This window comes from Anopheles ziemanni, chromosome X (genome assembly GCF_943734765.1).
Source record: "Anopheles ziemanni chromosome X, idAnoZiCoDA_A2_x.2, whole genome shotgun sequence".
NCBI classification, from domain to species: domain Eukaryota; kingdom Metazoa; phylum Arthropoda; class Insecta; order Diptera; family Culicidae; genus Anopheles; species Anopheles ziemanni.
Genome location: NC_080707.1, coordinates 8,014,885 through 8,042,859, shown reverse-complemented (window position 1 = coordinate 8,042,859; position 27,975 = coordinate 8,014,885). Strand labels below are relative to the sequence as shown.

Sequence of the window (27,975 nt, the reverse complement as noted above, 5' to 3'; positions counted from 1 at the left end):
AAATGGCGGATGTCCCGGAACTGGCAGAACAGTGTGTAAGCTGAAACGTGCTGTAAAAAGGATCATTGCTAACATTCGACCTGCAAGTAGGCGGAAGTCGGAAATCAAATCACGCTGCCATCCACGCGGTTAAACGCTCGTTCGGCACGGCATTTTCGGTGCGAGATTTTCCTCGCTTTCCCCGGGCGGGCGCATCCAGGTCAACGGCGTGAGTGCACGCGTGCGCGAGTGCCCCAAACGTGGCAGGCTGATTATGCGTGCCGATCACGTAATCACGTAACGGGAACGCCGTGCGGGCCATAACACGAACCCGCGCTGGCCGAGCGCTGAATTCATATTTGTTTAATTTATATCTTCCTTTCCCGCCCCCTCCCTCCCTGCCCCTTCCCCCCCCGCTCCGACATCCGATCGATCAATTTGGGCCAGGTTCGGGCTGCAAAAGGGCAAAGGAATTTCAATTGGAAGGTACGCCGCTTCTAACACTTTCCCGGTCGTTGGGCCAATTATCGCGTAAAGAACGGCATTACGCCGATTGGATGCGTTTGCAGTTACATCTTATCCCTTCGGATTGTTTTCTAATCGATCCGCCGCCCGCCTTTTTCCCGATACCGCTTGATGGTTTGTTATTAATTTGATTTGAAATCAGCAAACCCTTCGGCGGGCCGGGGCAGCATTTTAAGCCACTAATTTACCGAAAAGCTCCCCCAGCATCGGATTCGGAACCGCTTGTCCATTTATTTATTTATTAAATTATGTGTGTTCGCCTTGCCTGCCCATGGGGGGGGGGGGGGGGGGGGGGAGCTGTTCCGTTTCTTTTTAATTGACAGCCCCGTCCGACTTACTAACCTACAAATGCAGCCACCAGAAATACAAATTGAAAGATGGAAGGCAAGGTAGAAGAAAAAAAAACCCCCAAACGAAACCATCGGCACACGAATTGGAAGGAAACGGAAAACTATGTGTGCTCGTTGCTGGAACGTCCCGAAAAACGGAACTAAAAAACCAAACAAAACGAAACAACATAAATAAAACAACACACTTGCAGGTAGGTTTTTATATTTTCAGTTTCCCCTACTTACCGGAACGGTGGGAGGGAGGGAAGAAAAAAAAACACAAGATGTTTCAATGTACAAGAAAGACATTAATATGTAGAACTATGCCCTGCCACGGTTTCTTCTGCTAGCCACTGTACTTTACATCAACATCCCCCCGAAGCTCGGCTTGGTGATGTTTTAATAGCTGTGTGTTTAATATGGTTTATCGGGTTTTTGCTCTGTTAACTAAATGGCCTTTCATTATTTTCTTTGTTTTTGAAAGTTCGCAAACACGATCTAGAAGACGATGGTGGTGTTTTTTTTCTTTGGTGAACCCCTTTCACCTTCCTTGGGAAAGCTAAAGACACACCGTATGGCGTACGGCGAAAGGGTAACGATTTAAGTGCATCCTTAATCGACACAAGCGAAAAATACATTACAAAACACGCCGCAAGCCGCATTCCTATCGCAATCGGTGGTGAATATTGACTCCACGTAAAACATCCATCGCACATAGTTGCAGAATGTTTTATCCCTCTCCTTTTCCCGGGTGGCCATCATGGTACGGTTTGCCTCGTTCAGGGGTTGTCAACCTTTTGGCGATACATAAAGAAAAAAACATACCTCGCAAAGATTTTCTCTAAATCAAATGTTTCAACGTCAAAGAAAATTCCACCTGATTTGTCAACTCCACCTGTTTTGTTCCCATTTATTGCTTCCAAAGTTAGGATGACGGGTAATTGTACTTGCTTTTATTTTTATTTATTCCCTTGCCTGGTTGCCCTTTTGGTACAAATGGTCGCTGGCAAACTCCGTAAAATTGTTTTAACACTTTGACTCCCAACCACTTTGCCAAGACTCATTCAGTATTGCACTAATACAGGTGGTAGGGCGTAGTAGTTGTTATAAATTAGCCTTATGAAAGCTTTTTCTGTTTGTTATTGGTTTAAAAACAAGTATTAGCATTTGTTTTATAAACAAATTTTATCAAAAATGATTGTACTAAATAAATGTTCTAAAAACGTTTGCCAGCCAAGGTGTTAATCCAAATAAGCCGGGTCTAGTTGCGACTGCAGCAGTTGGAATACATCGAGCCGAAGTTAAAAACACACACACTGCAACCGGACTGAACGCGCGGCCCATCCGCCTTTCCCCGCTTCATCGCTTTACTGTTTTTATTGATGGTGGGGCAGGAAATGCGGCTTCAACACGATCGGCCTCGACGGCCCCGGCAGGAAAAACCTGTGAACACCCTTGCGAGCCTGCAGTCACGCACCCCCTCCCCGCTCGTTGCCCGGAAGCCGGAAGGAAAATCGCGGATAAATAACCACGTGTGAATTCGGTAACGCTCGGTTGAAGCATTGACTGATAAGTGATTTAGATTTGTTTTCCTTAATGGAAGAAAGGGTAGAAATACTCTAGTTTGCAGAACCAACTTCTGCATCGAGCAAGGTATTTTAAGAAAACTGGGTCATATTTGAGGTAAATTAAAATTTTATTTAGTGGATCATATGTATTGGAGTAATTTAGTACTTTCTACATCGTTGACATATAGTAATCACACTTTTTTTCTATCAGTTTCTATAAGCCCACATACTATATGATTTTATGGGCATTTTGTCAATACTTTTTAGAGTTTTATAAAAGAAAGAAAAAAAGTCACCTTATTTGCGTTATATTAAGCTCAATTTGGTATACTTTAAATCAGATTCGATTATTAATAGATTATTAGATTATTAGAAGTAACCGAGTTAACCCGGGATAAGGTTACAGCTACGGGTAGCTGGAGGAAATGCCACGCTACAATTAGTTTAAGCATTAGGTTAAGAAAAATGTAATGTTTTCGGTACTTCAAGTACAATTCGGCCTGGCCGTCCAAATATAGATTGAATAGAAATCCATATATAGATTATTAGAAGTACTTAATTATGGAAACTTTACCTCTCGTTTAGTAACAACTATATAAGTATTACATTGCATTTGCTTTTATAGTTTCAAAACTATAATTTTTGACAGATAATGAAAAAGTACAAATTTCACCATTTGCACCAGAAAATTGATTAGTTTTTAACCAACAACCTAATGAGACCGAACTGTATGTCAAATATGCTCATCAATACTCCCGAAAATCAAGTTAGCCATATAGAAACTGGACCTCCACGCACTTTCTTTCTCATAAACGTGCTAACAAATCTAAACCACCGACTTTTCGACCCCATAACATCGACTATCCATTCGATGCACTCACAAGTAACAAAGCGAGGAAAAATAAACGCTCTGAGCAGGAAAAATAAACACTCACACTCGCTCGTAACGGCTCATTCGGCCCTGTTTTCCCAACCTCTTTGGGGGTTTTTCTTTCGATTGCAAAGAATGCACAACAGCGGTACTGGCCGGATCCTGGGCAACCGGTGGAGTTGAGTTTCCCGTGTGAGAGAAATGTGCCTTCGAGTGCATCGCTGTTGAGTGTTATATCAGATTAGATTCGTCTCTTCTGACGATTGCCAGGAATGCGGGTAACCTCAAACCGCTTAGACAGACATTTCTCAAATCCGAAATGGAAAAGAAGCGAACTTTTCGGGCGTTTTTTTAACTCGAGGTTGAGGTGAATAATCGCATCCCTTTTTTGATCACCTACAAGCTTACCGATAAAGCTTTATGGGCGGCCCAGTTGGCTGACATTGGAAGGAACTGAACCCCAAAAAAGTTGAGAGACCCCTTCCTGCATCACCGTTTTGGCGAAGGCGTGCGGTGCGTGACCATTCCAATGGATAAAGTCGACAACTGCTTCGCATACGTAATAAGGAGCAGATAGTTAAACGGTAACCTGCCCGGGATAGGCGACAGAAGACGCAGGGGCAACGTTTCGCGGTGGTGGAATTTGTAGGTTATGGTGAGAGAAAGTCGTACCGTCGCTAGCGCATGGTAAGGTCGAGCACGTTGGAGGTTGTTGAACCACCGTATGGTGGATCAACTGGAGCGGGATTGTCCGAGTGTATCGATTTGTCACCCAATTTTCGATTCGAATAAGAGGTATCTCGTTATTTAAAATATAACTGGCCATATTTTGTGACACCATACGCCCAAGACCACTAGCTCATGATGGAAAAGAGTTTCGAGAGTGTAGATTCAACAATTTACAGTTTGGAAGTCAGATCTTGCAGCGATTGGCTTTCCGCAATGGCAAACTAATGCTTCCTCCATCGTATCCTGAGATCCTGTAAGAAAGCAACAGCAACCTAGTAATTTGTGACGCAACACATCCGGGTGTCTGAGTCAGCACACCAGCTTTATTCCGCCTGGCTTTGGGGCAGCCGGCGTACCGATCCTGCCGTATCTTGCCCACCATAATGGTGCAAGCACAGCATATGAATCTGGCAAAGGTGGTTTCAGCTGACCGACTTCCATAAAACAAGCATTATACGAAATAGCTCACTCAGCGCACTGTCGTTCCTGCCCGGTTTGGCGCGGGGCCGGAACTAATTGGCAAACGTTGGATATTATGCGCGAATGTTACGCATCGGTGCCAGGCCGATCCGGACCGATTATCAGTTGCCATAGCTGCGCTTAAAATGCGCCGAGCAGCAGCTCGGCGAGCTCCTCCCGCGCTACTGTTGCTTGGCGTTGCAGGGAACCAGTCGTTACGGCGTATGGCGTAGCGAAGCCGGTGTCAACGTGCACCGTTGAAGCCAGCGGGATTTTGCCTGGACAGTTGTCAACATCCTGGTGGTAGCGGAGAGCCGAGGAAGCCGCGACGGTGCCACTTAGCCGGTCGTTCGATAACGCCGGATGGTTACGCACTTTTGCATCTGCATTTTGTCCCGCACGGTGCATTCGGCCCTACGCGGAACTCACCTCACACAGCTGACCTATTTGGGGACCTTGTTGAACGAATTGATTGACTGCTTGGAAGCGTCCGCTTACAGTAGACTCCCGCTTGTCCACGATCAAACGGTCACGCGACAACCATGTTCAAATGCTCTCAAATCAGTGCTTTTTAGCACTTGTCGAAAAGTATAACTAAAAGCACTGAGTTTCATAGTTGACAAAACGAATAAGTTTTATTGGTAGACTGAGTACTTTTCATAGTATTTTTGGCATATTGCAACAATCTCTGCTTTTGTCACAACGTCCGACAGTCAACGAATTAAAAATTAAAGCTGTAACGACCGCGGATAATCGGGAGGCTACTGTATTTCTTGTCTCTAAGCGCAGCCAAGAAAAAAAACGTATGTGACTTCGTGATCATAGCGCACCGTACAACTCGCGTCGTATGACCCATTTTCCAGTGTCATCAGCGCCGCACGTCATGACTTCCTAATTCTCGTACACCGCACGATGAGCACAAACGGGGAAGATAACGTGTACCAATAATCATACCTTCATTAGCATGCTAACGTTCTGGGTTACTAAATATGCTAAGCGAACTAGCTTCTGTCTAGAGAATGGACTGTGGTAGTTTAGCACAAACACTCCACACTCAGCAATAATCGGAAACCTAATCCGAGCAACTAGCAAAGCGTTCATGATTTTCAAACCACAAATGGTATCGTTGCAGCCATCAACATATCTGACCTATTTTATCGGGGTGTTATTGAAAAAAAAAACTGCGCATGAGTAAGTTTTACTGTCATCGATCCAACACCGTAACAGCATCATCGCTTAACGCTAGAATATATTGCTTTGGAATCTTGCCAAAATGCTTTTTGCAAATGCAAATGACCGCTTTGTTTTAAAAGTACAAAAAATGCATCCGACGAATACGAAAAAAATACCAACGATACGAAAGACCAGCTTTTACGCGTCGTTAGAACAAAATTGTTTGATCACACTAAATATATCTAGTGCTTTGTTTTACCCTTTTTATTGATGTTTAACGCCCATAAGTGCCATTTTGTTACAGCCAGTCTTGGCCCGTACAAAAATGAGAATTATTTTTGTTCGCAGTGAGGAGTTTTAAGCAAAACCGTTAGGAAATGATTAGTGGAAGGCTCGCCATCCCAAGGAGCGCCAAATTGACGTTTCGACCCGAACCCGTGAAAGTTCCATACAAAAAAACCCCTCCACGACGGGAGAGCTACCCCGCAACCACTCCGCCACCATTTGACATACCCCTCACTTCCTAATGACAATCCAAATGCTGTCTGCTCTATCGTTCCGTCCTTTTCTCTCGCGTTATTTTGCCAACAGCATAGACTTGTGTGTGTGTGAGCAACAGCCCGTTGAGGAATTGTTTACATTTTAAAATAACCGCTCGTCCAGTATGTTGTAAAAACTTGGTGTCTATTTTGTACAAGAAATCCCTTGAAAATGTGCTTAAAACCGAATTAAAACATTTGCGAAAGAATGCTGTTTTCTATCGTCGATCCGACAATGTCCAAAAAATGTTCAAAACGCAGCAATCTACAGCAAATATTGAAGCTGTAGCTGACAATATACCCGTGGAAGCAGAAATTCTAGTTGAAGATCGAGATGGAGCTTATGTGGATGAAATGGGGTTTCAACGCTATTTATTAATGGAATGTGGAGTAAACATCAACGGGAATCTAAGGGCTATTATTGCAGACGCTCCAGCAAGAGCATTCATAACAGGTTGACTACAAAACTTATCAGCAGACAATTTCACATGTATTTAATTGTTCTTTCATTTAATTTTCACAGGTGTAGTAGGACATGTTGATTATAGCAGTTGCCAGAAATGTACTGTCGTAGGTCACTACGGCAGCGTTGCTCGCACCATTGTATTTTCTGGGACACAACGAACTGATGGAGGATTCAGGCAAGGCGCCTATCCAGGACACCAAAGAACGATTACACCTCTTTAAGATTTATTTTTTTACATAGCCTAGGATGTCGTGGTAGCGGATCGTTTGCATCTTATCGATCTTAGCATCATGAAGCGACTGCTGGTGGGCTGGCGAAACGAAAAACTGGGAAAGAGAAAATGGGACCAAAGTCAATGTAAAGTAATACCGCAAGCCTTGCAGACGACAAAACTCATGCAACTAATGAAAGAAGAGTTGTTCTCTGATTCACTTGCCTGAAATCGATGGCTTAGATGCTGGTATGATATTAATGGTTGTGAAGGTTGCGTTTGAAAGCTCCTTCTAAAAATAAATGATACACAGTATTCGTCTTATAAATGGCACAAATATAAAGTTATATCTTTGTAACATGATTTCAATAATTACCGTGATATGTCAATGCTGGTGGAATTTGAAAAGGTACACAGTGACGATGGAATGTCCTGAGCCGGTTTTCAGTTGTTTCGGTGGGTTTCACATTGATTGTCCCAGTGGATGTCGTAGCATGAATACTTCCACACTTAACACTTTATTGGCGTGTGCTTTCTGACCAAAACATGCTGCAGTCACCGTCAATTGAGTGTTAAAATCTAAAAAAAAAGCACAATAGAAAAACCAAACACATTATTAAACTGCACAAACTTCGTCGAATTTTTCAACTCCAACCTCTAGTTTCATGATTTTATACTACGCACCTTATTTCGCGCGAGTGCAATTTTGAGAAAATGTATCCATCGTTACGTAAAATAAAACAGACAATCAACAAGACACTTTCCAACATCGCCGATAGATCAACCGGTCTGCGCATCGTATGGTATGTATAACGATAAGTGTTCAATCCTCACTAACTAAACAATAAAAATTTCTCTTCAACAGCTACCACCAATGTAATCACTACCACTGTGTTAACCACGATCGCGACAGTAAAAAAATGAAAGAATATCGAATCAAGTGTGCATTACAGGTAGAGGCTAGGAGAGGGAAGAGGAAAGATAGCGGAATGAGGAGGGAAAACAGACCTAGAGAGGATATTATTTTTGAACCTAGATTGATAATTTTTTTCGAACCCACTATTTTGAATTTGAACCCACCATCAAATTTGAATCTGACAGCCCGTCAACATCGCTGTCAAATCGGGTCGAAATTTACTGCGCATCGTGCCCTGGACCGACCCGTTTTCGACGCGAAAACGGGTCGGACCAGGCGCCGGAAATATTTCAAAAATCCCCTTGGGTTGGGTAGTGGATTATTTCAACCAACATGAAAATAACTGTCATGTGGCTGAAACTGTCATTTGTCCAACATACACGGGATGTTTGGCATCAGTTATGTAAACATCGTGAAACAGCTGAGCCCGAACGCTGTCCCGAAGAAGAAGGCATCTCGCTGGTACGAATATGCTCGGAGCATAAGTAGGTAGGATATGGGTAGCAATGGATAGCGATAAAATAGCCCGAGAGGTAAGTGTGGCAGCCATCGACGAATGGCCAGTGGGTGATTAGGCCAGTCTGCTCTCAAACTGCTCTGTGTTTACAGACCAAAAGCAACGGAATGAAGGATGGCCCGATCAGGTGTATATTGCTTAGTGAGTTTCACGCCGTAGCAGGCTCGAAGATCAGCTACCAGGTGCCAGAGAATTTTATCTCGAAAGAGGTGTTCGATTCCATTCGTACCTTCATCATTCCAAAACCGCAACTGCAGCGATGCACTCTGACAATGTAAGGTCTAGTTCTATCAAATACGACAATATTACTTATTACTTCTACAGACGACGGAATAACATACCTTTCGCACTTTCAGCAACACCCTGGGATACAAGGTTATCGGATATCCGGTTCTGATCAATCACGTCCGCTACCAGCGTAATGCTTTCTATTTTAATCTGTGTTTTGTGTGTTACTCGTGGTCCCGCACCGTTCAGTACGAGGCGGTCGTTAAGAAAATGTCCGAATACCTGCTCATGATGGAGGAAGAAACGTCCTTTCTATCAAACCCGGAAAAGAATGGCACCATCTGCAACCTGCTCTCGTGCATTTTGCGTGACCTAAACGAGCGTCAAGTGGCTACGATTGTGGAGGGTGACACCACCATCTATCTGAAGATTGGCCGTCACAAACCAGACCCACCAATGGTACAGGACCATCAGGTTCCGCTGCTGTGCCGTGGCTTTGAGGACACGGATCTGGACGCCTGGGATCTTACGACGCAACAGGTGCTGCCCTTTATCAATGGCATCAATCATGTGGCGCGCATTGCGGTCGAGGCGGATGTCGAGAATCAACTTGTCAAATCGTGCATTCAGAATCTTGTGTACTACGGTGTGGTGCAGATGTTACCATTGCTCAAGTACAGTAACGTCTACATGTGCACGCGCGCCCTTCAGAAGCTGACCCGTAACCGGAACTTTGCCGACGAATGTCGAAAGTATGTGCAGCTGCAGCATGCTGATAAGGTGGATACGACACGCCCGCCCAGTTTATTCAACATCCTGCAACTGTACTCACAGATGACGCATGGCGTTACGTTACGTTCGCTGTGCCAGCGGCTATGTCCGCGTGATAACAATATAGACGAACGCAAGCTCGTCTCCTTCGGCCTGCAACATAATCTCATCCGATGCATCAATAAGTACCCGATCTTCACCGGCTCTATACCGACACCGAAGCACAAACTGTATACCGGGTTGAACAGTTTTGATGAAATCTGTTGCAAAACCGGCCTGTCGCCCAGCCGCATAGAGCAAGAGATCGATATGGACTCCAACGTGACTGTTATTTGGAAGTGATGTTGAGCGGTTGTATGTTCTCGTTCTACAAGTTAGAACAAAAGCTTTTTTATGTTGTGCTTACCAAGCCCCGGAAGCTTGCGTAGTCCGATTGTCCAGCATTTAATTGTTTAGTGCGTACTCAAAATTCTGCGTAGTTCGATCGTCCTGCTAATTTCATTTCATTTTTATTCACTCTAGTCTACAGATAAAAATCCACCATCAATCAGCCAGAATCCTGGTCCTTATAGCCTACGTACCAACAACTTGTTACGATGCGAGATTAATTTCCCTGCTGCATCAGCGCGCCAATTGAGGCACATAAAATTACCATTGTATAGTACTTTGATTTTTAATTAACTGTTGTTCGTTAGGCCAACATGAGAAAACAATCTTCTATTTTTCTATATTTTTTCTAATGAGCTTTAAAAACGCAAAAAACGATTTTCATACCGCTTGTTTGCAGCAGGTCAGAACATATTTGCAATATGTTATGATATGAGTAGACTAATATGTCGTACAACTGAACACTGATGCTTAACTACATGAACCGAATAAGCGTTTCAAAAAGAAAACTCCACGGTTGTGAGCCAACAATTTTAATTCGTTTGTTTATTTTCTGTTGTAAAAAAAACTTGAAATGTGCTACACACAAAATTATATTTGTTGGAAACCAGAGTATCCATCCATTGTAGGCATATGTTGCAATAAAAATTAAATCAACTATAAGTCTCGTTCTTCTGTACGTTTTACCAAATAAACTTATGCTTAAAAAGAAAAGTATCTGATTTGGTAATGTGCTTATACTCGACAAATTACATGGTGGAAGCATTAAACATTGAAATTTAAACATAATCAGAGGATACTGTCAACCATACTTCCACTGCCATACTAGACAGCTGTCACATGGTTCTTACACTGTATGCGTGTACCTCTCTTACTTTCCAATGCTTTGGTAAATCCAATAAGGTGGATATTTCAGTTCGTAGATTTTACAGGAAAATAAACATCCTTACAAACAGTTTGAACGTCGTTATAAGGAACAAACAAGCAGCTACATGGCCAATAAGCCACCCACGAAGGTAGCTAAGAGTTAATGTAAGTGGTGTCTAATTCAGGGAACCTGCTAAACTTATTTCTCTTTGCAATAGATGAAAGAAAACCAACCCTTGAATAAGCAAAAAATAACAGTGGACGAAAATGGTGTAAAAATTCCCATAGCGGCCCTGGTAAGTCATTTAAATTATAAACCGGCTGATCATATTTACCATACAATTTTCTATTTCGTTCCAGCACACCAATTGGAAAGAGTCCCGCTGTTTTACGAAGTACAGCTCTTTGAAAGTGGATTTGGATGGTAGTCTGATACTAGAAAAATGCGACCAGTGGATGGACGAAACGACATGGTTTATCAAGGACATTAAATGCTTGCTGGGTTTACAATATCATAAGTAAGTTTCTATACTGTTTTGATAACCAATACTACTTTTTATAGGGATTGATTCGACTTTGTTTGTTATTAGATTTTGGTCAACAATTGTGTACAATCCATCCGCTTTGGAAAGCATCCTATCGTTCGTACAAAATGCTCTACCAACCTATCTGGAACTGGAACTAAACTCCAATGAGAAACAGCAATCGTACGCGTTGTACTTGGACGCTCGCTCTTACGTGTTAAAAGTAATTTGCCGCTTCACAGCTGCCAAGGAGGAAAAGAGTTCATGGATCGAATCTGATTTTCTTGCAAACTTGCTCTACAAACACTTCATCGTAACGGTGCCCTTCATGTTGGATGTTATTACGGTTTACGGGCGCGACAATCAAGAAGAGGTGTCGCGCATAATTGAATTCATCTTACATATTCAACCCAAATACCAGCAAGACTTCCGACAAGGGTTACAATATTTGACGAGTGTACGTATTACATGAGATTTTATTCTGCGCACGTCTAGTTCGTTTCGAAAACTTTATGTGTATTCCCTCTATAGGTATTAGCTGTAATTCAAAACAGGTGCGAAATGGAGCTTTTGCGCGGTGTTTCTGAAGCTGCCCTAAAGGATTTGGCACTTTACGCCCAGGATTGTGCCTACACTCTCAGTGTTATGCTAGAAATCTCTCCAACACTACGGCAAATATGTGCCGATTTGAACTGTGAATTTGCTATCAGCAATTTTTACGACAATGCGGTGCTGATGATTTACCAGAAAATTCAGGAAAACAACGAAAACTCCAGCTACCTTCCTCTTCTCAACGGCACACGCGTGGAACTGCTGGAAGCCTTCCGTTCTATAGTCACCGTTCAGTTGGATAAAATATTATCCGGCTCTGGGGATAGCTTGTTGGCGGCTGACAAATTTATAAGCATCCTCACGGAGTGTCTTGCAAATAATGTGTTTGTGAACGACTACAAACGGCGCTATGAAACCGATGACGATTTACAGATTGTACAAATGGGATTCAAATCTGTTGATAAGGTTAAGTTTGATTTCATACAAAAAGCCTACACACTGAAAGAGGACGATGAGGCGACAATGAAGGAACAGCAGCAAACCGTGGATTTCGAGACAGAAGTTTATAGCGAATATCCGCAAAGCACTGATTACACCGATGAAACAAACGACAACAATTTGGAGCAACAAAAGCAACTGAACCTTGCAACAATTATGGACCTTCTTCCTCATCTGGAAATTGAGCATGTGAAAAATGTTGTGGATCGCTACGACAACGTCGAGGAGGCAATCGCTGTACTACTGGAGCAGAATCATTCGGAGGAAAATCAACATACCGACCCGAACGCGGAAAACCAAGTGATTATTCCGAACGATCCACTTGACGAGTTCTACGTGAAAACTGGAATCGATCGGCTCAACATTTACGATGGAGATGAGTTCGACGTGATGGTCAACGATAAGGTGAAGGGTGTTATGAAAAGGGGAAAAGGAATGCCGGGTGACGCAAAAAGCTTGAACGAACTGCTGGACGATAAAAGCCACGTTCGGCAAATGCGTCACTTTTACCAGCGATTTGATATGATCGCCGACATCGACCCGGACGATGACGAGTATGATGATTCTTTCGAGGCGATGGCCGAAAGCGAGTCCCGACATGTAAGGGTGGCGAAGGGTGCAAACAACGTGCTCGCTGACAATGGGTTGGACGATGAAAGCGAGAGCGAAAACGAAGATGAACCCGTGGAACTGGAAGCGAACCGCAATCCTACGCTAGCGTTTTGCGAAAATCCTGAAGTATCCAGAAAGCGGTACGAGGAAAAGCTGCACAGTAAGTATTTGCGCCGTCATGGAACGGTCGCGCAGGGCAAGGCACCCGAGAGCAAGGGTGGTGATGTTCGCGGCAAACCGAAGGGTCAAGGTCAGGATGCAAAGGTGCTGCAGAACAGAAAGAATAAAAATGAAAACAAATCCTCAGTTGGCAATCATAATCGCAAACAAGGAGCAAGCTACAAACGGAACCGTGGCATGTTGCCGTCATAGAACCGTTTAAGCCTTAAGTTCCTGCAACAAATATAATTATCCTTTGGCGTACCAACCGTTTTCGGCACTGCCAATTTAAATAAATAACATAAAAGCAAAACAAATGTTTGCTCAGTAGGTTAGCTTAAATTAATTATTAAATTAACAAATTAAAGAGACGATTGTAAAAAGGGTAAAGCGCATGCTTCAATAAAATATGTAATTTTCAACAAAACGCTTAATTATTAGCGCATTCCGTATAAATAAGGAATTATCACAGAATTCGTCTACACATTTTACTTTTTCGGATGAAGTTTTTCCAACTTATAAAAACCCCGCTACACGAACCGCAAACTCAAAAACCGTATAAGTTTACGTCAAAATCTTTGCGGTTCGTGAAGCCGCGTTTTGCGGTACCAATGCTGTCGCAAATCATGATCCCCGCTAGCCAATGACAAAATATTACCGTAGCTGCAAAATAAACACGTAAATTTATTACCATATGTCCGTTTATTATGTTTTTGAGATTTGTTATGTTTACATTTATTTCTTCTTCTAGTGGCGCATTTAAGTTTGCGGTTAGCTGCCAAACACTTTGACGTAATCTTTTCGGCTTTTTCCCTCTTTGCGCCGCAAATTGTTTCAGTTTACGGTTCGTGTAGCAGGGTGGTATAGGTTGGGGTGGTTGTCAACAACTTTGACAACCACCTGATCCGGTTTCAATGTTGGCTCTAGCTCGTAGCTTGTCTTCGACGAATAAATTGTTTCGATTTGTGCCGCATCTATTTTGTCGGCTCTCCAGGCATCCACTACGGTACGGTTCTAATTTCTTGGCTAAGTATCGTTACGACATGCGGACTGCGTATTTCAAACATTTACCCGACGACGAGCAGTGCCAGATATCGTTCCACCTGGTCAACGAGCAGCTGCGAGTGGATAAAGTGTTTAACTTCAATCGGAACTTGACCGAACAAATCGACAGCAGTATCGAGCGAATTCGGGCCAATGTGGAGAAGGAATGCGGCAAGAAAACTAAACGGAAAAACAAAACTAAAAAGCCCACGGAACCGAACCAACCCTCGGAAGATCAACTGGCGCAACCGGAGCCGGAGCCCAAACCGGTTGCCGTGACCATCGGGACGTCTAATGAAAAGCTAACGCAAATTACCATAGCTGAACTGCTGGTGAGAATCAGCGAAGATCCAAACGTGCATCTTACCGTGCTCGAAAATGAGTTTCAAATAGCGCTCAACAGCCCCGAAGTGCATACGGTGGCACTGCCTTCATCTATACTTGCCGACTTTTACGTGTACCCCTCGAAACTTGAGTTGCACTTTGCAATGAAGGAATACAGTGAGTTTGGCTGGTACCGAGGCATGATGCCTGAATCGAAAAACGCACAGCAGATTGCGTGGGAGGAAGTGGGAAATGAATTGACCTACATGGTGAAAAAGAACGATATTGGCCATCATTTGAAGTTCAAATGTATACCTAAAGACGGATCGGGAAGCAGCGGCGCGGTAGCGGAAATCATTTCTTTAAACCCCGTCCAGGCTGGACCAGGACAATGCCCCTTCGAAGTACGACATATGTTTACTCGAGACAAACTAACCGGCAGTCAGTTACGTGTGGTTTCGTACAATCTGCTGGCGGATTTGTACTCGGATAGCGAATATAGTCGAAATATCCTGTTTGGCTACTGTCTGCCGTACGCGCTGGAAATCGACTACAGGAAGCAGCTTTTTATTAAAGAAATCTTGGGCTACAAGGGAGACATCATATGCTTGCAGGAAGTAGATGGTAAAATTTTTGATCTGGACCTAGTACCGATTTTTCAACAAAAAAACTATGCCGGCCACTATCGGTCTAAGGGCAAAGTTGCGGAAGGCCTAGCAACCTTTTACGATGTGGACAAATTCGAGTAAGTAGGTGCATTGCCGTTTCGCCATCAGTTGCTAATCGGTTCCCCTCTCCATTTTAGACTGCTCGAGAACGACGGAGTTATAATCAGCGAAATATTGGAGCGTTACCCTGAACTGTGGGAAAAGATCCGATACAACCAGCCGCTAGTAGAACGGATAGCAAACCGATCCACAGCTTTGCAGTTAACGGTTCTTCGCTCGAGGCACAACCCAAAAAAGCATCTACTGGTAGCCAACACACATCTGTACTTCCATCCGGACGCTGATCATGTGCGATTGCTTCAATTTGGCTTCGGAATGTTGTATGTACAAGAGCAGTACGATCGACTAAGGCGTGAATATGCACTGGCGACCACAGATTTGGCCCTGCTCTTTTGTGGGGACTTCAATTCCGTGCCCGAGTGCGGCATCTACAAACTGATGACGGAAGGTTTTGTCGGTCCCGATTTTATCGATTGGGAGAGCAACAAGGAGGAAGCGGTAAAGAACGTGTCATTAGCACAACCATTTACTATGGACTCCGCTTGTGGGTGTCCTAAATTTACAAACTATACGGTTGGGTTTACCGAATGCATTGATTACATTTTCTACCAGAAGGATGCGCTGCGCGTAAATGACGTTATCCCAATGCCCAGCGAGGATGAACTTTCCATGTACCGAGCGATTCCATCGCCAGTTTTTCCCTCCGATCATATTGCATTGGTCGCTAATCTTGACTGGGCTTCGTAAAGCCATACCGCGGGGTTTGGGGGTCCGCGACTGCTGAACGGTAGCGTCGGTTAGAAAATCGGCCCATGAGCGCCAGGGCATACCACCTTGACAGCCTAACCGAGAACCACGTACACTAAGGGAAAACGTCTAGTAGGCCCTTCAAGAGCAGGCATGACCAACACGGTCGTTGCGCCAAGAAGCGGAAGAAGAAACTTCATACCGGTGCGGTGGACAAATGTAGGCGAAACGCTAGCAGAATAAATGCTCTTTATATAACACAATATTTAAAAATTAACCATCTTTTAGTGAGGTCCAATCCCAATAGATAAGATCATTTATTTACTGTTGATATGTCATTTCCGCTAAGACAGACATTATATCCGACAATCCAGATAACTTCTCTTCATTTAGAACATAGCATTCTTTAACGTACATCTCGACTGGGAAATCAGTATAAGCGACATCACTTATTGTAGTAATACATTTGCAAACTGATTTCAGCTTGGTCGCAAGAATCTTAGCGGTATCGGCTAGAAAAGCCATTACTAAAGCATGCTCAGATGCCGGACAATCACCAGTGGTGGTCATCGAGTCGAGCGAGTCAACTATTATCATAGCCGGAAGACAGTTTTCCCAACGCTGCAAGTCAACTAGTTTCTCCATCAGCTTATCAATCGATTGAACGTAGTAAAAGATGATGTTCTTAAACATATCGCTGAACTGCGCCAGGGCACTTTCCGTGAATCTTTCAAATCGTTCCAGCGTAAAGAAAATGACATGGCCCTTCCAGACGTACTTGATCGCTACCTCGAACAACAGATCCTGAACTTTTTGCTTTTTATCTTGTTGCCGATAAATGAGCAGTGTTGACTGCCGGGGATTTGCCATCGCGACGTCGTCGATGGTCTGGTTATTTTGAACCTGTGTTGAATTGTCGAACGTTATGTATTTGCCCCATTACGTTAAGAAATCATTTTATAAAAAAATCAAATACTAACCTGCTTAGCTACGTTGTTTGAATGAAGATGAAACACTATGAGATTTGCCGGAATCGAATTTAAAATACATGTCAACAAATAAGGCAGATCTAGGATGCTCACATATTTATAAATAAGAAACGAATGAATTTCAACTTCGCAGAATTCGGCTATTTGTAATTTTAGCTTGCAGTTTGTAGTTGGGGTGTAGGATTATGTATTCGAAAAATATGTAAACAAATGTGGACCTCATCTAGATTAATTTTGACAGAAAAGGTTTGTTTTGATTTTTTGCCTTGAATTGTGCCGGATTTCTTCCAAACACCGCGATGTGTTAACATAATCGATTGGAAAACAGAAAAATACTGGGAATAGCCGCTTGCAGAGAATATACATTGGCATGAATATTCTATCAAATCACAGTTACGTTAGCAACTTATGCTGCAGAAGCGTCAATCACGTCCAACGTTACTTTTCTAATGTTTCCCGGCTGAAAGTGCTGTTCTTCGGTACGGATAGTTTCTCACTTCCTAGTCTAAGGATTATTCATAAAAACGTGTAAGTACTTTAGGTTCGCCTTGCACAACTGCGATACAAGAAACCACATCTTTTTTCCAGAATAGATAATGGACGAGTGCAGAGCTTGGAGGTGGTGACATCATTTAAAGCATCCAAAAACCCAGTAAAGCAGTACAGCTTAGTGAACAAAATTCCGGTGCACGATTGGGTTGACTTTAAACAGAGTGCCGACATTTCTTTTGATTTAGGTGTGGTTGTGTCTTTCGGACATCTTATTCCGGAGGCAATCATCAATACTTTTGATCGGTATGTTAACGATCTGCGATTTATTACAACGGAGAGGATAAATATTTTTTATTTTATTTAGGGGCATGCTTAATGTACATGCTAGTTTGTTGCCAAAACTACGAGGGGCAGCTCCAATTGTACACGCCATCGCAAACGGGGAGCAGCACACCGGAATAACCATCATGCGTATCAAGCCGAAGCACTTTGATGTAGGAGAAATTTTACTACAATCAAGTGTGGATATTCCGCGCGATATATTGATGCCACAGTTGCACGATCAGTTGGCACAAACTGGAGCGACATGCTTGATCCAGTGTATCGAAGACATAGAAAGTTACTATGAAAAACTAGTCAAACAGAATGATTCGATGGCTACTTACGGTGGGTGAAGTGAATGTTGTTTAAGATCGCGAGATAATTAACTTTTCATTACTAACCGGTCTTTTTTTTTATTAAACAGCACCAAAAATTGATGCCAAATTTGCAGAAATACGTTGGAATGGTACCGATGCAATCGGCATATACAACCTGTATCGTTCGCTGTACGGTTTCCGGCCGTTGAACACTTCGTTCGCAGGAGAGGTAGTAAAAATTTTTGAAATGTCATTTAACCATGACCAAAACCCTGCAGCACGGTCGACAATGAAGAGGTCTGGTTTTATCGAGTACTCTAAAGTATTGAAAAGCCTATTTGTGCATTGTAGCGATGGTCGTTTACTGGAAATAATTAAGCTATCCATAGGAGGAAAGAAGATTTTGACCGGGCGAGACTTTCATAACGGATTTTTGAGTAAAGTTGATCCCTCAAAAAGGTTTTTCAATTGAATAAAGTGCTTACAGCTACATAAGTGGCAATTTACCATATTAACTGTTTTTGAGCCTATTTTCAAACGAACGCAATGTTTGTATGTCCATTGTTGTCATATATTATAGTACGCGCGCGCGTGAATGTGTGTGTTTCTCTTTTACGTTGTTCTGTCACGTATCAGCTGGTTTGACGGCTAGCCACTGCATTCGGTTGAATCAAAACGAATAAGCAACCCAAACAAAACGATGGTTCAGTCAGACGACAAGGAGATTAGAAACTTAAACCTGTCTCTACGCTCGGTGTATCTCGCTGATTATTTTGTTCGGAATTAAAAGTCACTGCTAGTAGTGCAGTGTCTTTACTTTCATCGCTACTCAAACTGCTTGACTGAGATCTCGCTCTAATCGGGTTATGCTTTAATCGTAATTAAGTTAACAAAAAGTTATGGAGAACCATGACGAGAGGCCTGAAGAGGGCAAGAAGCCAGCATCGGCTGTTATCAAACAGGACCAGAATCTAATCGGTGAGTAATTGTGCTGGGATAATGTTCTGTTTTTCTGTGTTGTTTCCGCTTGATTCATGTTTTGTCTCTTATCAGACCAAATTTGGTAGAGAGCAGCCAAAAAAAAAACCAAAATCGCCCTATTCTCGATTGCGTCTGGCACAGATTTTTGGTTTAATGTTATAATGAGTTTATTATTCAGCTAACTTTGGTCGGCGAACGACTCGTTGAATTTTCACTAACGATAGAATTGGCTCCACGGACAGTAAAGTGTTTTCGCTTCAATCTTCTTCAAAGTGATTGCCCGAGGCTGCTCCATTTGGGAGACATTAGGAAATTTCACACTTCAAAGATTTTCGAAAGTAACACTATGCATATATCGGCAGCCATCGTTAACAGCCTGCTGGATAGCCTCAACGACAAAGAGGAGCTGCTGCGCAGTACGACGGAAGCTTCCCTGATCCGGATCGCTAAGCGCCGACATGATGAAATCGTAGAAGTGTTGTGTGAGTACAGGAGGAAACATCCGAAGCTGGGCGATACGCACACTTTAATAATACTAAGGTAAGAAAAATAGTACACGAAGTTACTACTTCTGCACCTGCTTCTGGTAAATATGCCTCCCTAAAACAATTCATTTCGTAAACGATAAAGATTGAACTATACAATCACGTTTGATGATAAGGTTATTTAGTTAGTACTAAAAAGTAACTAATCTGTAGCAAATACATGACGATTCAGATTTCCATTCTCGTTTTTTTTTAATAATATGAGACCGGTTTGCTTCTAGGGTTATATCGTACATCGGATCCAACCTCATCGATGTAATCGATCCCAACACAGCATCGAAATGCATCCAGTACAGCACGACCGAAATAACGAAAAGCACCGATCAGAACGCGGCTATTCAGAACCCGTGTCGGGAAATTCTGGTTGCTGTCGGCCGCCGCTACTGCAAGGAGATAATGGAGATTTTCGTAAAACACTTGGAGGAAAACCAGCTGGGAAACTTCATGATCATGCAATCGATTGGTGCGCTGGCCACGGCGAATGTGAGGGACACCGTGCCGTACGTTAAAGCGATCCTTGGCCTAATACTGCCGACGCTGGCGATCATCAAGCAGGACTTTCTTCGGCAAGCGTACGCGTACGCCATCGGGCGCTTTTGCGAGGCGTTCTCCGAGTACCAAGAGTACCAGCGTCAGAACCCCAACACCGATGAAATACCGATGACGACGGTCGTCCGGTATGAAATTCACGACGAGATATCCATCATTTACGATCACTTTCACGCCCAGTGGTTGTCGTCGCGTGAACCCAAGGTGACCGGCGAGGTGCTGAATGCATTCTCCTTCATGTACCCCCTGCTGCCGGTGGAGAAGGTAAGCGACCAGCTACCAAAAACGCTGTCGCTTGTAATGGCGCTGTATCGGAAGAGCCTGGATCGTAGCGCCATCACGCAATATCTAGCATCCATCATCAAAACGGTACTGCAGCTCAACTCCAAACTGCTTGCCCCAACGTCCGACAATCTGATAGTGTGTCTGTTCGACCTAGTGTGCGTTAATCCGGACTACGACAAACCGCAGACGGTAAAGGGGCACTTTGAGGTGCTGCGCTGCTTCGACCTGCTGGCGCCCGAGTACGGTGAGAAAATCATCGAAATACTGATCATTCACCTGCGCAACAACAACGAGCGCGAGCGCATCAAGTCACTGTTGGTGGTGACGCACCTAACCAATACCTCGGAGCAGGTAGTCCACGATAAGCTACCGGAAATTATCGGCATTCTCAAGGGCATGCTGGCGACGGAGAAACCGATAAAGGTGAAGATAGTACTGCTGAAGACGGTGGTGGCGTTCATGCAGAAGAACTTCGTGCAGGATCGGGAGTTTGTCACGTTTCTGATACGCAGCAGCTGTCGGCCGGCGAAGCTGAACCTCGACCACGGTACACTAGACGAGCATCAGGAATTTCAGCGCGCCTGCAACGACACAATGCACATCCTCTCGTCGACCGTCGGTACGGTAGATGCGATGCTAAAGCTGGAGTTGCTGCAGGCGTATCTGCGCTACGAGTACACCGACATCTGCGGCACCATCGGCAAGTGTCTGGCGAACCTATTCACCAAGGACCCTGAGCTAACGGTGGCGCTGTGCGAGCGGCACAATCCGTTTGACGAGAACGTGCAAGCAGCGGAGGAAGTGCCTCCGCCGCCTCGGCCGGTGGCAGTTTTCGTGCGCACGCTCGCACTGCTCGGGAACTATGGCGAGCAAGGGCGCATTCAGCATCTTCTAACGTTTCTGCGTAGCTACGCCGGGTGTCTCTACCGCCAGCTGGTGCCACTGTGGCTCGAGCATACGACCGCACTGCAGACGGAGTTGGCAAGTGGCATCGATGAGCGGCGTTACTACGAGCTGCTGTTCCAATTCCTACAGGCCACCATCAAGGACGTGGACGAGTACAAGTTCGTTGAGAGCATAATCGCGGAGATGTTCCACCAGCTGCCACTCTATCAAGCGCCGGGTGCGGTCGGCAGCGGTGGCTCCTCTTCAGGCGCGCAGACTCACGAGTTCCGGGTACCGTCGCTCGAGCAAGAGAAGCGCATGGTGGTGAAGGTGTTCGGTGTGTGCCTGTGCCACTCGCTCGACGAGCATCTGATAGCGAATAAGATCGATCTCATCGTCACGATGGCGAAGGGCGAACGGTGCGAAAAGAACGCCCCGCCCGAGGAGTTCGAGCGGCTGATGCAGGACTACGCCGATGCACTAGGCTACGCGTCCGTCGAGCACCTGGACAAGGTGATGGCCAAGCTAACAGCGCTCGTGATCGACGAAGGTGCGGTAAAGAAGTCGAGCAGCTTTTTCTCGAATCTCAATTTCATCAAGGACAGCGCCCGGGAGCAGGAAGCGTACCGGCTGAAGGTGCTGGCTCTACAGGCACTGCATGTGATCATCTCCCGCGCCCCGAGGGAAAAGGTGGCCCAGTACTACACCGACCAAGTCGTGCGCTATCTGATCGTGCAGTTCGATAGCAAGGAGCTGTTCATCAAGCAGCTGGTGGTGAGCACACTCCTCGCGCTGACCGACGTCTTCTCGCCTTCGGACGGCGACGAGCGAATGACCAGCTTGCGCAACAAGAACGATCTGCATCGCATTTGCATGGCCACCACAACCGACCATCAGTCGAACGAGTACCTACCCCTGTTTCCCTCGATCATCCAGCTCGCGACCGTGCTGGTGCAGTTGAACGCCGAGGAGCAGCCGGGTCTGGATGTGAACGGGCTGCTCAACTCAATCTGCTTCTACTTCTTCACCACGGCCCAGAATCTGAAGTCGCGCTTCGACTCGGCCGAGGACGACACGCGCAACAGCTACCTCGCGCGCTTTCTCAATCTCTCGCTGCCGGAGGTGAATCGGTTTATCCGGACGCTGCTGGTCCAGCAGAACGCGTCGCCCGCGTGCCTGGACGATGTGCACTCCATACTGGAGAAATGGCTCAAGGATCGGAACAGTGAGGTGCGCATTTGCGCCTGTCACGTGTACAACAGCACACTTGAAGTGTACATGAAGTCGATGAAGATTGGCTGCGAGGCACCGTCGAAGTTCAACCAGACCGGCTCAATGCTCGGAAAGATCATACCACGCTGCATCGACTCGAACGCAACCGTACGCCAGACGGCGGTCGAGGTGCTCAAGAAGATCCTCGAGATAGCGTGCGTATACGAGACGCTGACCGTGGCCGACAGCAGCGTACAGTGGGTGGCCGAGCTCGATCGCATCCACGAGGAGATCGTGACAGACGACGCCAAAGACATCTACCGGATCGCCAGCGAGCTTGCGCAGATCATCGCCCAGCGCCTGTCCAGCTACCAGTACGTGCAGTTCAGCAAATGTCTGTTATACGGTGTGGCCGATCCGGAACCGAGCTCAGTGATCGGTGCCTCCTACGTGCTCAAGTTTTTCATGCACGTCAAGGGCTCAGAGATGTTCCACGCCATCCCGGAACTGGTAAAGGAGTGTTTGTATGTGAGTAATCCGCGATAGCGCTCATCAAATCGAAAGCATCGAATCAGAAATCCTGCATCATACTCCACCTTCACAATTCTCCTCAATATTTTAGGCCGTTAAAATTTGTGAAGTTCCCAGGGCGAAAACAACCATACTGAAGTCCATTCTCGCGCTGACCAAGCATCATCCTAAGCTGGTGTGCAATGAAATTCTCTCCCAGTGCCTACCGCTTGAAGAGTAAGTCATTATATACCAACAATGATATGTCCTGTAACTCGACGGAACTGTAGACATATTTTTAATTTTTCGATTAATTCATTCATTCTGTTCGACACATTGATTTCCACTGTTCAAAATTGATTTACAAACAAGTTCAAAATTGATTACGTAACGTTTGCATTAAAAAATGGACAAATTTCCATCGACGATAAAAAAATGACGCAAGTGTCTCACAACATCAAATATATTTACTCCGCGATATAGCTGGAAGTGCGAACAAATACAAATACAAGTGCAAACAACACGAAAAATCGTTAAAATTTGTCCAGTTTTTTTTAATGCAAACGTCATGTATATAAACAATTCTGAAACAGCACCTCAAATTGTTTTGAATCATAATATTGAGCGATCGAAAATTTTTGATTGATCTTTTTCTTCCTCTAATGCTTATCCTATGAACCACAAGGCACGTTGTGGAGTACTGGAAGACGCTCACCATGGATCCGGATCTGAGTGGTACAATTTTGGACAACTTTATAGTCTCCGTCACGTCGTCCTGTCTGTACGAGCAGCCTCAGCAGCAGCAGCAGGACACACCGGATACGACCGACGATACGACGCGCACCGCCACCATGCATCCGTTCGCCATCGTGTGCGTGTTGAAGGAAATGTTCAAGTGCGATGAGCTGAAGGCGGAAATGCGGGCACGATTTGCAGAGATTTTCTGCATGCTGCTGTCGACGCTCGCCTCGTACATTACGCTGCTGCCGCCGTACAGCGTGCTGGCGCAGCCGAACGTGGCTGGCAACGTTACGATCCCGAAGAGTGCTCGGCGTGCCAAGGGTCAGCTGGCGCAAGGTCCGGGCAAGGAGACGATAGCGAAGCTCAACCCGTGCCAGACGATACTAGACGCATTCCAGACGTTTCTCGACACGCTCGATATGCAACAGATATCGATCGTGCTGTCCGTCTGCCCGGATCTGGCGGCTAGTACCGATTTGAACAGCTTCATCGAGATCCTGACGCCGCTGGGCGTGGCGACCGCCAGCGAGGTGGGTATCAATTCCGCGCTGATGCGTCAGCTCGTCACCACCATGAGCCGGTACGTGAGCAGCCCGTACGACACGCAGCGGATCGCATCCACCGGCTTCTACGCGCACCTGGTACCACTGCAGCCGTGTGGCGAGACGGCCTCGGTGATCATGCTCAGCCTCGAGTCGTCGCTGAACGATCCGAACCCGCTTGTGCGCGGCCTGAGCATCCGGGGGATGGCGTACGTGTGTAGCCTGACGCAGCACGACATCGACAAGTACGCCACGATGTGCCTCACGTCGCTGCTCAAGGGTATCGAGGACTACAACAAGAACTGCTTCATCAACATCCCGCTGGACAGCATGCGCGGCCTGTCCAAGATACTGCAGACGATCGAGCCGGCCAAGTTCGAGCCGTTTCAGGTGTCGTCCGCCATCCGCATTCGGCCGTTCTTCGAGAAAAACTCCACGGAACTGCGCGAGTCCGCCATACTGCTCTTCGGTGACGTTTGCGGGCTCAAGGTAAAGCAAATGGCACTCGGGTCCAGTGGCAGCAGCAGTGCGAACGGTGAGGCGGGCGACACGCTTGTCTCCGAGTCGCTGATGGAGCAACTGAAGGCCAACTTCTGCTCGTTGCTGCTACATCTTTGCGAGCAGAGCAGTATGATAGCGCGCGCTTGTAAGATCACGCTGAAGAACATCTGCGCGGTGTTGGGCACGCCGAAAATGAACGCACTGGCTCAAACCTGTCTCATCGAGCATGGGCAGCTGCAATATAGCAACTTTTTGAAAAGTTTCGTCAAGTTAATCGTAAGTATAGCGTTACCTGCAATGTTGCTGCATGTTGGGTTACCGTATGCTCTTTTTCTTTTCCCCCCTCAAACGCAGGGAGAAGAATTGCAAGACTGCGTCAACGATTTCATAGACGCGTGTTTGCCACTGCTCCGTAGCCAATGGCCAGAGATTCGTGGGAACGCTGCAATACTTATAGGTGAGTTGAACCATGCCACACCAGCCGGTTCACCAGCTCTAGCCATTCTTTTATCCCGTCTCTTCTCCACCCCCCTATTTACAAAAAAGGTTTGCTACACTGTCAGAACGCCACCGTCAAGTGTCAGCACATGGAGCAAATCGGTCATAAAATATCGCTACTGCTGAAGGACGACTGCATGTCCGTGAAAGTAAGTGCATCGGAAGCCCTCGGGTATATTTACGGAGAGCTGTAGACGCTCTCGGAACGCAGGCAGCTTATCGTGATTCGGCCAAACTAAAGCTTTATACTTGCTTAACATTTATACGATTTATATATACATATATATATATATATATAAACGATGTGACGCGCGGACACATTCGTCAACAGCTGCTAGGGATGCCGGGCTGCGTCCACTTAGCTAAACTTAACATATTGTCGCTTTTGTATGTATGTTTTCAATTTTTTCGTTTTGTTTCGGTATATTGTCATATATGAAGTTCCATGTTACGAATACTACGAGCAATAGTGGTACATCGCACTGTGGTGTTTATTACCTGGTCGCTATCCGAATGTCCCTTCCACACCTTGAGGGAAACATTCAGCAAGAGCAGCTCACTACCAAACCAAACCTACTTCGTTCTAAGACACTGGAAGAATTTGCTAGCAAACGCACCACCAAGTGCACCTTGACACCTCGGGCCGCCATTAACGTGCAGCATCGTGTAGTCGACGCAGTCCACCAGCCCATCGCTGTTGCAGTCGGTGCCGTACTTCTCCATGTACTGGTTGACGATGTTCGTTGCACACTCGTAGTCGTTCGCACAGTCCTCGAACGAGCCCCACCGGGACGGATCGTCGTTCGGCAGCACCACCCTTCCCGCGTCCATCCAGTAGGCGCGGGAAATCGAAAACGGACCACAGTACTGAGGAAGAGAACGAAAACAACAGACGTCGTCGGTGCCAGGAATGGTTGTGTCTCATTAACTACAGCCACGAACCGACTGTCGACAATCTGCCTGCGCACTGCAGCCCGTTGACGCTTCACAGATGCAACGGAAGCAGGTGGCGTTTAGGTTCGATAAAAACACACCGTGCGCGCTGGGAAGAGCGGCAAGCGACAGAATTAATGTGATGAAGATCGGTGCAGTAACAACGGACAGCCAAAATCGGGACATGGTCGAACGTGTACTTTTGCATTCACCCGCGGAATGTTTCACCGAGACTGAACGAGCCTTACTGGTGCACTTAGATCGTAGATCGCTGATAGGCAGTAGTACTCTAGGTGCTGATAAGCTCAACGAGGTCGTGTGAGAAGTGGGTCCACCCTACCCGCGGGATCACTGATGATCGATTGCACCGGGTAATGCATCCGAAAGGCAAGTGAGTCAATAGCAAAACGGGATCAAAGTTCACCATTTGTTTGCGTTTATTACTAGCACGTCCTTACCCCGATCGTACACATGTCTGCGTCGAGTAAACAGTAACATATCTAATCTATCCTGCCATCTAACCGGCATGAAGTAACTATTAACAATATTTGTTTACGTACGCGAGAGATTGCGTTGCCCCTACCCTACTCTGCCTCGTGTGGTTCTGCTTACGTCTAACACATTCTGAGATTTGGACACTTCTCTATAGCTGTAGTTATTTGTAATCCCGATGCGACGCCAACTCAGAGGTCGGACTCAACACCGCTGTCGAGGAAGTCGCGCAGCAGCGTGCCCACCTTGAGCGGAAACACGCGAATGACGGTGTTCAGGTAGAGCAGATACTTCGGGATGGAGACGTCGACCAGGCCGCGCCGCTGGCCGTCGATGATGGCGGCGGCCGCTTCTTCCGGCTTGACCAGGCGCATCATGTTCGGGAAGCGCATGTGCGGCCGCTTGCACAGGCCTGTGTCGACCATGTACGGATAGACGGTGGTGAACTTGATATTCGGCTTCCGCGCGTCCTGGCGCAGCTCCTCGGCGAGGGCCTCCATGATACCGCGCACGGCAAATTTGCTGCCGCAGTACGGTACCAGATTGTTCAGCCCGCACAGGCCGGCGACGGAGGAGAGCGCCACGATGAACCCACGGTTCTTCTCGAGCATTCCGGGCAGATAGCTTTGCAGGAGCTAAGGAAGAAAAGATGGCATAAAGATACGGACAAAAGTGGGATAAGGGGATGGGGAATGGGCTACCCAGAAGTGTGCCATAACGTTGATCTCAAACGTTTTGCGAATTTCCATTTCGGTTTGCTGGAGCAGCGGATGCGTCGGCATGATACCGGCATTGTTGACCAGGATCGTGACCGTGCCCACCTCCTGCTGGATTCGCTTGGCCGTCTCGATGATCTGCTGGCGGTCGGTGACATCACACCTGTGGAATAATTTATAAACAAATCAGTGATGCACATGACTCGGGGCTAGTCGGGGCAGAGTGCACCAGGAGAGTGCATTGCTTACACGTAGCCGAAGGCGTTACCGCGCTGCTGCTTGATCGTCGCGACCGTTTCGGCGTTCTGCTTCTCGTTGATATCGAGACAGATGACGGTCGCACCCAGCTGCGCGTACTGCAGCGCCATGCACTTGCCCATACCGTGGCCAGCGCCGGTAATGAGCACAATGTCGTTGTGGACGGTGTCCGCAGCCGGTGGGACGACGAGCCGGTAGAGCGACTCGAGCGTGTAGAAGATCCATCGTACCAACATCGCGACGATGTCGATGATGAGAATCACCAGGTTGTACATCTTGACACCCGCGTTCGGTGCACTCTGGCTGCAATGGGCAAAAGAACATGTCACAACAATGCCGAAAAACATGCAATCGACACACGCGGGCGAACCAATCCAATCGAAACGATAAGACCTTTTGCAATGAAAACACAACCCACACGACATAGCTTAAGTAGCCCCATCTACCACGCTTTTATTGGTTCAACAAAAGGTAGACATAACGAA

The 27,975-nt window shown here is 46.0% G+C and overlaps 8 protein-coding genes across 8 annotated transcripts; 5 read left to right on the top strand and 3 right to left on the bottom strand.

Annotated features, from left to right (window-relative positions):
* Window positions 1-8,185: 8,185 nt before the first annotated feature.
* LOC131290804 (GATOR complex protein NPRL2) lies at window positions 8,186-9,739 on the top strand. The gene is made up of 3 exons (XM_058319982.1): window positions 8,186-8,298; window positions 8,375-8,556; window positions 8,639-9,739. Exons 1-3 carry the CDS (start codon window positions 8,272-8,274, stop codon window positions 9,621-9,623), a joined length of 1,194 nt encoding a protein of 397 aa, XP_058175965.1. The 5' UTR covers window positions 8,186-8,271; the 3' UTR covers window positions 9,624-9,739.
* An 811-nt stretch (window positions 9,740-10,550) lies between these two features.
* LOC131290713 (activating signal cointegrator 1 complex subunit 2) lies at window positions 10,551-13,200 on the top strand. Its single transcript, XM_058319879.1, has 5 exons — window positions 10,551-10,684; window positions 10,754-10,831; window positions 10,896-11,053; window positions 11,126-11,516; window positions 11,591-13,200. The coding sequence occupies exons 1-5, from the start codon at window positions 10,661-10,663 to the stop codon at window positions 13,091-13,093; spliced, it is 2,154 nt and encodes a 717-aa protein (XP_058175862.1). The 5' UTR covers window positions 10,551-10,660; the 3' UTR covers window positions 13,094-13,200.
* On the top strand, window positions 13,197-15,748 carry LOC131290697 (2',5'-phosphodiesterase 12). Its single transcript, XM_058319861.1, has 3 exons — window positions 13,197-13,207; window positions 13,875-14,993; window positions 15,054-15,748. The coding sequence occupies exons 1-3, from the start codon at window positions 13,197-13,199 to the stop codon at window positions 15,721-15,723; spliced, it is 1,800 nt and encodes a 599-aa protein (XP_058175844.1). The 3' UTR covers window positions 15,724-15,748.
* A 273-nt stretch (window positions 15,749-16,021) lies between these two features.
* Window positions 16,022-16,623, bottom strand: LOC131291251 (uncharacterized). Its single transcript, XM_058320438.1, has one exon. The coding sequence runs from the start codon at window positions 16,591-16,593 to the stop codon at window positions 16,045-16,047; it is 549 nt and encodes a 182-aa protein (XP_058176421.1). The 5' UTR covers window positions 16,594-16,623; the 3' UTR covers window positions 16,022-16,044.
* A 392-nt stretch (window positions 16,624-17,015) lies between these two features.
* LOC131290877 (methionyl-tRNA formyltransferase, mitochondrial) lies at window positions 17,016-18,334 on the top strand. Its single transcript, XM_058320062.1, has 4 exons — window positions 17,016-17,240; window positions 17,301-17,507; window positions 17,569-17,870; window positions 17,950-18,334. Exons 1-4 carry the CDS (start codon window positions 17,083-17,085, stop codon window positions 18,312-18,314), a joined length of 1,032 nt encoding a protein of 343 aa, XP_058176045.1. The 5' UTR covers window positions 17,016-17,082; the 3' UTR covers window positions 18,315-18,334.
* Window positions 18,335-18,741: 407 nt separating this feature from the next.
* Window positions 18,742-25,373, top strand: LOC131290908 (maestro heat-like repeat-containing protein family member 1). Its single transcript, XM_058320095.1, has 7 exons — window positions 18,742-18,820; window positions 19,186-19,363; window positions 19,590-22,827; window positions 22,922-23,046; window positions 23,495-24,869; window positions 24,948-25,050; window positions 25,140-25,373. The coding sequence occupies exons 1-7, from the start codon at window positions 18,742-18,744 to the stop codon at window positions 25,283-25,285; spliced, it is 5,244 nt and encodes a 1,747-aa protein (XP_058176078.1). The 3' UTR covers window positions 25,286-25,373.
* A 291-nt stretch (window positions 25,374-25,664) lies between these two features.
* LOC131290696 (lysozyme-like) lies at window positions 25,665-26,210 on the bottom strand. Its single transcript, XM_058319860.1, has 2 exons — window positions 26,034-26,210; window positions 25,665-25,958 (listed from the first exon to the last, which is right to left on the bottom strand). Exons 1-2 carry the CDS (start codon window positions 26,208-26,210, stop codon window positions 25,665-25,667), a joined length of 471 nt encoding a protein of 156 aa, XP_058175843.1.
* A 497-nt stretch (window positions 26,211-26,707) lies between these two features.
* On the bottom strand, window positions 26,708-27,915 carry LOC131290695 (short-chain dehydrogenase/reductase family 16C member 6-like). The gene is made up of 4 exons (XM_058319858.1): window positions 27,905-27,915; window positions 27,482-27,793; window positions 27,218-27,395; window positions 26,708-27,151 (listed from the first exon to the last, which is right to left on the bottom strand). The coding sequence occupies exons 1-4, from the start codon at window positions 27,913-27,915 to the stop codon at window positions 26,708-26,710; spliced, it is 945 nt and encodes a 314-aa protein (XP_058175841.1).
* Window positions 27,916-27,975: the final 60 nt, after the last annotated feature.